Source organism: Denticeps clupeoides, chromosome 17 (assembly GCF_900700375.1).
Source record: "Denticeps clupeoides chromosome 17, fDenClu1.1, whole genome shotgun sequence".
NCBI lineage: Eukaryota > Metazoa > Chordata > Actinopteri > Clupeiformes > Denticipitidae > Denticeps > Denticeps clupeoides.
The window spans coordinates 4,904,359-4,915,634 of NC_041723.1; the positions used below are offsets into that span (position 1 = coordinate 4,904,359).

The 11,276-nt window shown below is 40.8% G+C and overlaps 1 protein-coding gene across 1 annotated transcript; it reads left to right on the top strand.

Moving 5' to 3' along the window:
• The first annotated feature begins 7,459 nt into the window (after positions 1-7,459).
• Positions 7,460-10,166, top strand: LOC114766928 (3-oxo-5-beta-steroid 4-dehydrogenase-like). Its single transcript, XM_028958304.1, has 9 exons — positions 7,460-7,617; positions 7,731-7,898; positions 7,985-8,101; positions 8,195-8,272; positions 8,528-8,650; positions 8,726-8,835; positions 8,929-9,094; positions 9,884-9,966; positions 10,044-10,166. The coding sequence occupies exons 1-9, from the start codon at positions 7,525-7,527 to the stop codon at positions 10,084-10,086; spliced, it is 981 nt and encodes a 326-aa protein (XP_028814137.1). The 5' UTR covers positions 7,460-7,524; the 3' UTR covers positions 10,087-10,166.
• Positions 10,167-11,276: the final 1,110 nt, after the last annotated feature.

An 11,276-nucleotide genomic window follows, 5' to 3' on the forward strand; every position in this document is an offset into this window, starting at 1 on the left:
TGTAAACATGTGGATGATGACAGGACTGAATGTTGATGTGTGGGTCTCTCTAATCTAATCTAATTTAATCCCTTTTTCTACCAGGTATGTGGACTGTCAGTCAAGAATTATGACATTATTCTTGCACAGACTACAAAAATTGTGTCATTTATCAGTTGCCTGGTGGGAAACAAACAGTCATGGGCAAAAGTTTTGAGAATGACACAAATACTGTTTTTCACAAAGTTTGCTGCTTCTGTTTTTTTTTTTATATGACAATTTGCATATACTCCAGAATGAAGAGTGATCAGATGGATTGCAAAGTCCCTCTTTGCCATGAATATGAACTCAATCCCCAAAAATAACTTTTCCACTGCATTTCGGTCCTAACACAAAAGGACTTGCTGAGATCATTTCAGTGATCCTCTCGTTAACACAAGTGAGAGTGTTGAGGAGCACAAGGCTGGAGATCATTCTGTCATGCTGATTGAGTTAGAATAGCAGACTGGATGCTTTAAAAGGAGTGTGATGCTTGAAATCATTGTTTGTCCTCTGTTAACCATGGTTACCTGCAAGGAAACATGTGCAGTCAACTATTTATCAGATCATCATAAACTTTAAGGAGAGAAGTGAAGAAGGCTTCAGGGTGCCCAAGAAAGTCCAGGAGGCATTAGGACCGCCACCTAAACATGATTCAGCTACGAGATCGGGGGGCCACCAGTGCAGTGGCAGCAGGCAGGTGTGAGTGGATCTGTGTGCAGTGTGGCAAAGAATTTTGTAAAGAAGGGCAGCAAAGAAGAGAAGCACTTCTCTCCAAGGAAAACATCAAAGACAGACTGATATTCTGCAAAAAGTACAGGGATTGGACTGCTGGGGACTGGATTAAAGTCATTTTCTCTGATGTAGCCCCTTTTACAATTTTAACTTAGAACATAGTCATGACTTAAGAATGGTACCAAAACATTCTTCGACAACAACTTCTCCCAACCATCCAAGAACAGGTTGGGCAAGAACAATGCCTTTTTTTAGCATAATGGAGCACCGTGCCATAAGGCCAAAGTGATAACTAAGTGGCTCGGGGAACAAAACATTAAAATTTTGGGTCCATGGACAGGAAAACTCCCTGGAACTTAATCCAATTTATAACTTGTGGTCAATCCTCAAGACACGGGTGGACAAACAAAAACCCACAAATTCTCCAAGCACTGATTACGAAAGAATGGGTCGGCCAGAAGTTAATTGACAGCATGCGAGGGCGAATTGCAGAGGTCTAAAAAAAAAAAAAGGCCAATACTGCAAATATTGCATACAAATTATGTAATTGTCAATAAAAACCTTTGAAACTGTACTTGCCTACAAATTTGGGTAGGGTGCATCTCTGAAGGGTACTTACTAACCAGGTTTGTTAAGTCAATAGTTGCCTTTAATCTATGAAATCAACGGACAGTTAAAAAAGTCCATATTCATTTCGATGGCATACCTCTTTAACTAAAGTTCTTCTACATGCACAGGAACTGATATTAAACTTTTAAAGTTCATGTTGTTCTCGAGTCTTTCCTAGTTTTGCTTTCATTGTTCCCATTGGCTCTTGCATCATGCTGCCTGCACTATGTTGTCTGTATTTCTGCAGAACCTGTGTCAGTGTGGACAGACACGGCAGCTGGAGCAGCTCACCATCTATATCAGGACTTGGACACCTTTACGAATGAAGCAGGAGCTTCTAGTTTTTGTGGATATTTTCTTGACATGAGAACACAAAGCGTCACTGTCAGACAATTGAGCAATGTTTCTTCATTCTGCAATGACGTACCAAGATTTCAAACCGTTCCAAAACCCTTTCATCTGTTTTGTCTGAGGGTGGGAGTTGTTATGTCTTGTGACTAACACCAACAAACCATAGAAAAATGAAAAGAAAATGCAAAATGGTGAAACAAACCCTCCTCTTTTTTTGTGCAATTCGGCACAAACCCATGGCTCACGTCAGCTTGTTATTGTCTCCGTGGTGCAGCGCACTCAGACTTTCTCTCATCCAGTGAGTCTCAACACTCTGAGTTGATAGTTATCCAAACGTGGAAAAGATCACAGCCATCCCAAAGGATCGTTTTTCGATCCAATCTTTTTTCAAGCGCAAAAACCAGCAGTGTGAAGGCACAGACTAAACAATACGACACATCAGACGTCAACGCAGGCCCGCCTGCTTCTTCAACACATGAGAACAGCTGTGCATTCTGGTTAATGGAGAAGATAGTTCTCCATTGTTTTTCTCAGCGGCAGTGTCAGAAGAGTGCCTGAGATGTGACATCTGTCACTTTTTCCTATTTCAGTGAACTTTATGGAGCCTGTAGAATTCTAATAATGCAGAATCAGGATAGATGGTCATGGACGGTGCAGTCTCTTCCTGCCCAGACTGCGCCAAAATGCCGAATGGAGTCGTTGTCAACCAAAAACAACTCCAGGCCAGTATGTAGTGCTGTATCTGGCCACCCAAGCTGTATGTGACATTTTAGGGCAAAATATATGTTTTGATATACATATCAATGAAGCTCAGCGAGATACTAATAAATTCAATGATAATTTATGTTCTCAAAAAACAAATGACAACACTGAACACACAGAAGCACTTTGTGCTTAAAAATGTGCATGATCCTTTTTTGCATTTCCATAAATATGCCTAAATGACTTGATGTGTTCATGTAAATATTTCTCTCAATGTAAATTCATGTAAAGCTCAGTCTCTTTCTCTACATGAAAATAAATGGAATGTGAGCTTACAGCCGTCTCCTGACCTTCAGATGATCGGCACATAGTATTCCTGATAACCAATTGTGTTTAAAAATAAAATATTATTTTCCCAGGCAGATACTCACACAGTTTTCTGAGTCAGAAATATTCCTGACCAGACATCAGCATTACAACAGAAAATGGGATAATTTAAGAGAAACTACAAAATACAACGACTACTGCAGCGTGGGGTCTGAAGAATGCATAGTTTTGTCTGTCTGGAACTGCTGTGAAAAGTTTTGGTAAGTTTTATGGAACACTGTGCATTGATTAGACTGCGCATTTTTGATTTTGACAACAACTGACAAAATACAAATAATTGTCATATATCATTATGTAATGTAATACTAATTTAATACTTACGTCATTACAAAAAGCAAGATATTATGAATATTCTCTTCTAAAATGTTTAAGGTTCTGTAAAATATGGAAGATTTCTGGCACGTAAATTCTGCCATTTACACCAACTGAGCAACGTATTCAGTTCACTCTGCACATGCAACAGTGATTCATATTCGTATAGCCGGTGGTTTTCTAAAGTTTTTAATTTTCACCAACAGAATTACGCAGAGTTACGCGTAAAGAATATGGGTGTGTTTTTTAATGCTGATTTGTCATTTGATTGTCACATTCAAAATATTTCCAGGACACTGTACTTCTACCTAAGAAACATAAGAAATTATTTCATGCATTCATAACATCTGGACTGGATTACTGTTATTCTCTGTTTTCTGGTTGCTCTGCTGCTTGATTGCATAAACGTCAGCTCATCCAAAACTCTGCCGCCAGGGTTCTTACACACACTCGAAGGTGTGATCACATTACGCCTGTATTGTCCTCTTTGCATTGGCTTCCAGTTAAGTTCCATAGTGACCTCAAGATTCTGCCTATCACCTATAAAGCTTTGCATGATCTTGCTCATGCAAAGGTGCTTTAGTCCCTCCATTCTCAGGGAGAAGGCTTACTGGCTGTCCCCCATGTACACAAAGTCATTGCTGGAAATAGAGCATTTGCTTATAGAGCCCCAAATCTTGGGAACAATTTTCTGAGGAATGTAGAAGATTCAGACACAGTATCCGTATTTAAATCCAGGCTAAAAATCTCCTTATACAGTATAGCCTTTAACATCACTCCCCTCACCATTAGTAACGCTGCAGTAGTTAGTAGATTGCCGTCGGAAATGTCTAGTTACAAAAGAAAGAAAAGAAAATGAAAGTGAAGTGATTGTCATTGTAAAACACAGCAGAGAACATCACCCAGTGCACAGAGTTAAATGTGTCCTCTGCTTTTAACCATCACCCTTGGTGAGCAGTGGGCAGCCAGGACAGGCACCCAGGGAGCAGTGTGTGGGGACGGTGCTTTGCTCAGTGGCACCTTGGTGGATCGGGATTTGAACCGGCAACCTTCCAATTGCTGACCTAATCTTATATTCACCTGGTGGGACTCTAACACATTACCTGGATGCAGTGTTGGGGAGTACATAGGGAATACATGTAACGGCATTACGTATTTAGAATACAAAATATTAGTAACTGTATTTCGTTACAGTTACCATTTAAATGGGTGATAATCAGAATACAGTCACTTTGTTGACTGTTAGGCTATCCCCTCTCTATCTCCTCTCTAATTTTGGTAATTCCATGCAGCGCGGACCACGCATAACACAGGTGTTCTGTCCAAACATGCTGCCTATCGAGTTGTGCTACCTAGCGGATCTGTGCATACGCAGTCCCTCAAGTTTGCGCTCTGTTTCAGCGCCCATTAATCCATTCTACCCCTGAAATAGTAAATAAATAGGATTTTATTCACTATTACACCATGATCTTTATACTCTTACAGTGCATATGGACTGAGTATTGGTGCCATTTAAAGTGATTTGTACCGTTATCGGAAGTGCACAAATTTAAATGGAACCCTATACAGTAGCACCGACAAAGCAGCATAAATCGTCAGAACACCGGAAACCCAAACAAAACACGCAATAAGCGGCTCTAATGTAAGCGTCCTGTTAACGTTGGTGGACCCGGAGCCAGCACAACAGAGCCAGGAGTGGCCGGGAAGGAATGCATTTCTTACTTGGAAATTCCGACACCACTTCACATTTAAAGGGATGGGAGAAATCTGACCATGCAATGCAAACTCTGTTTGCCAGCAACCAAGCTGCTCTCAGTGTCAAAAGACTCCACATGCAACCTAAAGAAACATCTGGAAGTAAGTTCTTTAAAAAAAAAATCCCTTTTTTGTCCTAATCAGGAAGAGGGTCATTGAAGATTTCCTTGTACAAGGCTACTTTTTATTTTAACTAAGTGATTGTCACGCTGGCGCGCTGATGGGTGAAGAAAGCGCAGAGGCGGGACATGCTGGGAAAGGGGTTTTATTATAAATAAACAGTAATTACAAATAAACAACGGTGTGGTGGCCAAAAATGCGGAATAAAGGGGGACAACGTAAACAAACCCGCAGGCGTGTGGCGATTGCCAGAACTCAGAACGCAAACAGAAAATTCAAGTTCACGCACAGTCCACGAAAATGTCGGAGCTCCAGAAGGGGTGGAGTTACAGTCTTTTATTAGGCTGTCCAGATTGGGCACAGGTGATGAGCCCAGGTGCAGTCAATCCTGACAGTGATGGAATATGTTGGTGACCATAACAGTAAATACTTTTCAATGGCATATCTAATGTCTGTTTAATACTCTTCTACTTTTCAGCTTTATAAATAAAGAAATGTTTAAGGAAAAACAGGGCTTGCTACATTCGTGTAGTTGTAAAAAGCATGACAATATATTAAGTAATCCAAAGTATTCAGAATACGTAATGGAATACGTTACAAACTACATTTTGGGGCATGTATTCTGTAATCTGTAACAGAATACATTTAAAAAGTAACCTTCCCAACACTGCCTGGATGCTAATTCATTATACACAAGTGGACTGCATATCCCATATTTTTTTTGGATATAATTCATAGTTATCCAGTGCTGACCAGATGAGAATGGGTTCCCCTTGCTGAGTCTCGGTTTCTCTCAAGGTTTTCTTCTTGTTAGGGGGAGATTCTTCCTGGCAACTGTTGCCTCTGGCTTGCTCATCTGGGGCTTATTTAAAAGTGCCTATTTCTTAGGCACTTTGTGACAATGTACATTGTAAAAAGCACCATATAAATAAAGATTGATTGATTGCTAACAGATTTGTAAACGTACGTAGACCATGCTTAACTCTCTTGGAGGTATTAACACCGGAAGTAGTAACCTACACAACACCCTCTACTGGAGGCAATGCTAATAACCTTGTCAAGGCATGTCAAGCCGCACTAGGAATCCTGCAACCATACACAAAAACCTACACATGCATCTTTTGAGTCTCTTTTGTTCTCTACCTCTCTTGCACTTCATCAGCTGCACCTAGTGGGTGGTAGTAACCTAGTGGGTAACACACTCGCTTATGAACTAGAAGACGCAGGTTCAAACCCTACTTACTACCATTCTGTCCCTGAGCAATAACCCTGAGTGTCTCCAGGGGGACTGACCCTGTAACTACTGATTGTAAGGCGCTCTGGATAAGGGCATCTGGTAAATGCTGTGAATTTTAATTTAAATATAAATGCACCTGGTGTCTGTCTCTGTCAACTTAATCACATCAGATTTCTTTAGAGTTCTACCCTGTGGGGGTGAGCGTAGGTATTTCTTAGGTTTATTGATGTGGGTAAAGTATATATGGTTGGTTCCATGTCTCTTGACCCATAAAACAACGATTTCAGTGTTAAACTCATACCTGCTAAAAAAATCTTTTACAGAAAAGCCAGAACCCTAAATCATAGCAGGATCAAAGGTCTCCAGTTACTCCAGGGGTTGTCTTTTGACCCCCAAGGTGATAGTTGTCTGATCTGCTGTCTTCCAGTGATCAAGGTGATCTGTTGTCTTCCAGTGCTGTCTGTAACATCAGGTTAGATTTTTCTATCATTCAATCTTGTTCTACATAAATGTATTGGATTTAATGTTTGGACAGTTAGGAAATTGTTTTTATCGTCTCCATAAAATCTTTTTAGATTGTTTGTCATAGGTTTTATTATAGAAGAATTGTAACAAGATGGTTACAAGCAGGAATTTTCTGATCATATGGCAACAAGCTGTAATTATTTATTATTGAAGAACTTGATCCTAGGGCACGTAGGAATTTATGAACCACAGAGAGTTCTAACCCTATTTTATGAATTCAGATAATGCAGGTCTAAAGTTATTTATCCAGCCGGTAAGTGGGCCAGCTTCTGTTGTGCTTGACTGTTCAGCACTAAAACAAAATGGAGGGATTTAAAATCATGTTAAAGAAACAAACCAGTTGAAAGCAAGCCACTAATGCATTTGATAATATTCAGCGTGCTAATGTAAAAGATACGTTCAGTGAAAAGAACCTATTGAAAAAGAAACTGACCAATGAAATGCCAAAATTTGAAGGCTGTTTGATTCCTGTGGATAACATTAATAGAGTAGAAGCAGCTGTAGGTTCACTCGAACAGATTTCATGAACAGATTTGTTTACATCTCATCTTATGGTGGTAGAGTTGAAATCATTCGCCACCATACTACACCCCCCACCCCCACCCCGTAACCCAAACAAGGCATAACAAAAAAAGGTTGGCCATTCACCGTCAATGTAGTCAGTCTCAGTCAAACATCACAAAGGACTCTGCTGGGCCAAAGGTGGCCAGACTCATTATTCATTAACCCACTGGACTAGCTCGGAATTGGCAGGCTTTCTTTCCACAGACGAGATGAACGTGACTGCCAAGGACCACTCTATACCGTTGAGTGATGGGAACCGCATTCCCCTTGTAGGACTGGGCACTTATGGGGACCCACGGACAGTAAGGATACCTGATGTCACTTGTGCTGTTTGTTGCATGTTAGTGTGTTGCAATGATTATTGTTGTTCTGAGCAGCAATGCAAAATGCCAAACTTTTTTTAACCCTCGACCAGACTTCTAAGGGAACTGCTGCCGAGTCCGTCAAACTGGCAATAGATGTTGGATATAGACACTTTGACGGAGCGCTGGTTTATTACAACGAGCATGAGGTGGGCCAGGCCATTCGTGAGAAGATAGCTGATGGAACGGTGAAGAGAGAAGACATCTTTTACTGTGGAAAGGTGCTTTTGCATGTAGACGTGTAGGATTTTGTGGGTGTGTGTGTGTGTTTTTCAACTGAATGATTGTATGCCCTGTTCTGCTGCAGCTGTGGAACACTTTCCACCCTCCAGAGCTGGTCAGGCCTGCTTTAGAGAGGACCCTGAAGACACTGCAGCTGGACTATGTGGATCTGTACATAGTTGAGCTGCCAATGGCATTCAAGGTTCGAACATTTACATTTTGTACCTTGTACATTGATCAGTATATTGAGTTTTGTGTATTAGCACATAGACACAACCTGACCTTTATTTTACAGCCTGGAGATGCCTTTTACCCTAAAGATGAGAATGGAAAATGGCTTTATCACAAAACAGACCTCTTGGCCACATGGGAAGTAAGTTCTTTGAATTTTCTTACTCTTTATATCTCTAGGCATAGCACAGATACAGTATTTCTGATTTTATGTGTTACAACTTTCTTCTAGAATTTTAATGTAATCAATAAGTTGCTAAGCAATGTAATGCTAGCCTGTGAAGTTACTGATACAGACCTGAGTGGGTCAGAGTCACAAAAGGGTAATAAAGCGTAACAAAAGGGTAATTTATAAAGTGTTCAAAGTGCGTTTTGGTGTCAAATTCCAATCCCACAGGCGCTGGAGGCTTGCAAAGATGCAGGACTGACAAAGTCTCTAGGAGTGTCCAACTTCAACCGCAGGCAGCTGGAGCTCATTTTGAATAAGCCTGGACTAAAACACAAACCTGTCTCCAACCAGGTGGGAATTTTTTGAATAATTAATGTGTCCCTTCAGCAAAAAAGATTGATTTATTTTATAAACGGCCTCTCTCAGGTTGAATGTCATCCGTATTTCACTCAACCCAAGTTGCTGGAATACTGTCGCCAGAACGACATTGTGATTGTGGGATACAGTCCTTTGGGAACCTCCCGAGATGCTTCCTGGTAACACATTTTTTCTGCTTCCAACAGTCATGCAGCATTTTATTTACAACAATATAAACACACACACATAATTATCTCTCTTCCTGCTATCAGGGTAAACTTGAAATGCCCTCCGATGTTGGCGGATGAGGTCCTGGTCTCCATTGGGAAGAAGTACAATAAGAACAGTGCTCAGGTGGCCTTGCGTTTCAATGTCCAGCGAGGAGTGGTGGTCATCCCAAAGAGCTTCAGTCCCCAACGCATTAAGGACAACTTTCAGGTGGGTGTACCGCTGAACACCCAGGGCCTGTACATCCAGTATGTGTTGGCAGAAACTGTGTCTTGGCAAGCATGGGGTCACTCTAGATCAGGATCTCCATCTCAACTTCTATAGGCCACTCTCCTCCTCGTCCTGACTCTCTCTTCCTTATTAGCATTTAAAGCTACAGACACCGAAACCATGCATCCTGGGGAAATCTCATTGTGGGACCCTCCCCGGGCACCTTTCATGGCTGTCCACTGCTCACTCAGGGTGAAAGGACTCAATTTGTTCTGAGCACAGTGTGCTTTGCTTGCTGTGGATCACAATGACAAAGACAATTAAAAGCAATTACTTTCATTGCTGTTCGTCCTGGTGATGAGACTTTCCACTAATTGCAATTAGCTTAAGCATACTCAGTCAATGATTTGTAGGTAGTGAGGAATTCATTAAAACCTAAATTCATTTTTAAATGAACCACATTTTTTAAAGAAATGTAAAAACATTGCCATTCACTGTTGCATCCACTAGATGCCCCTCTTCCACAGGATGCATCACACCCTTCCCAATGGAAGGCAGGGTGTAGGAGGGAGAGGGTCTGTGTGGTCATCATTGTAGTGTATCCTAATGATAAGCTGCTTGAGTCATCATAGCAGAATCACCACTAAACGATTGTGTGATCAGTTGTCTGGATCTTCTGAAATATTCTATTTGTTTAGTGATGTTGTCAAAGATGAAAAGATGTTGACTGATTTCTTTTATAGATTATAAAAGCATCCATAACCTTACATTTCCTCTTACCTTCCTTAGATATTTGACTTCTCACTTACTGAGGAAGAAATGAAAGCAATTGAAGGACTCAACAAAAACGTTCGCTTTGTTGAGCTTCTTATGTAAGTTACATATCAAATATAATAATATCTGTGAAAAAGTCATTTAAAACATTTGTTTTAAAATTGTTCATTGACAGGTGGAGTGATCATCCAGAATATCCGTTTCATGATGAATACTAGACCCTCAAAGAAGACAAAACTTTGGCTTCTCTCTACAAACTCTGTTTGAACAGAATAAAAAGTGTATGTGTGTGTGTAAATGGATTGTGCATTAATGATTTACTCCAAAGTGCAAACATAATTAGAGGCAATTAGATGGGGAAATATGTCAAACGTTTGCATGCTCCCCCCACATTGGTGCAGGTTTCCTCTGGGTTCTCCGGTTTCCTGCCACCATGAACTCTGGGTGAACTGATGATTATAAATTGTCCTGTGTGTGCCCTGTGGTGGGCTGGTGCACTGCCTGTGTCAGTCCTCAGCCTGCACCCAGTTTCCCAAGACTGGCTCCGGCAGCCGTTGGGCAGTATCTTATCTGTGCCCCTGTCTGCCCATGGCAAGTGTACAAGCTTTGGCTCCCCCTGCAGGCCATTCTTTAACCAAAGCATTTTTCATCGACCAGAGGAAAAGGTTTTGAAGGACTATGATTCTTCATAAATCAGCCCTCTGTCATTGACCTGCAGGGCGCAGGGGTAATACTGGGCTACACAAATAAAATGCATGTAATTTAAAACCAACATGCTCAAAGTTCACCAGCTTATACTTTGCGAGCCTGTTCTGGCCTATGATAAGCAGCGTGCAGGTACAGTATTGCAGAGTGAGATGCAGTTGGTGCTACTCACCAATATGATGCAAAGAAACAGTTAATGGGAATTATTTACAATTATTATTTTCCACTTCATGCAACTCATCTCTGATGTAACATTGATTTGGACCCAAGTACAAAATGGTTTAATTAAAGCATGAAAAACACATGAGGCTTTGCAAGAAAAGCCTCCCACTGGGCTCCAGAGAGCTGTAAACGGCCATTAGCCGCATGCTCAACAGGAGAAGTCTTACCTCATGTTGAAACTCATAATTAAGAGTCTTCATGTAACGAGCAACCACAGTGTGAATTTAATGGGAAGAGACAGGGCAGCTTCTTCAGACCATGCTGAAAAACTGTGATCAGGAGAGGAAAAAACAACCCTTTGTTCCTCCAACTTTGCTTTTCTTTCTTTTTTTCTTTCTTTTTATTTTGCTGTTATAAATGTAATAATTTTTTTGGCAGATTTGAAAAAAGAATGAAATGTTGCAACACAATTAAATGTTCCTAATGAACAGACCTTTTGTTTAAATACTGCAACCTGTCATTTTCTGATAATCTGGATGAA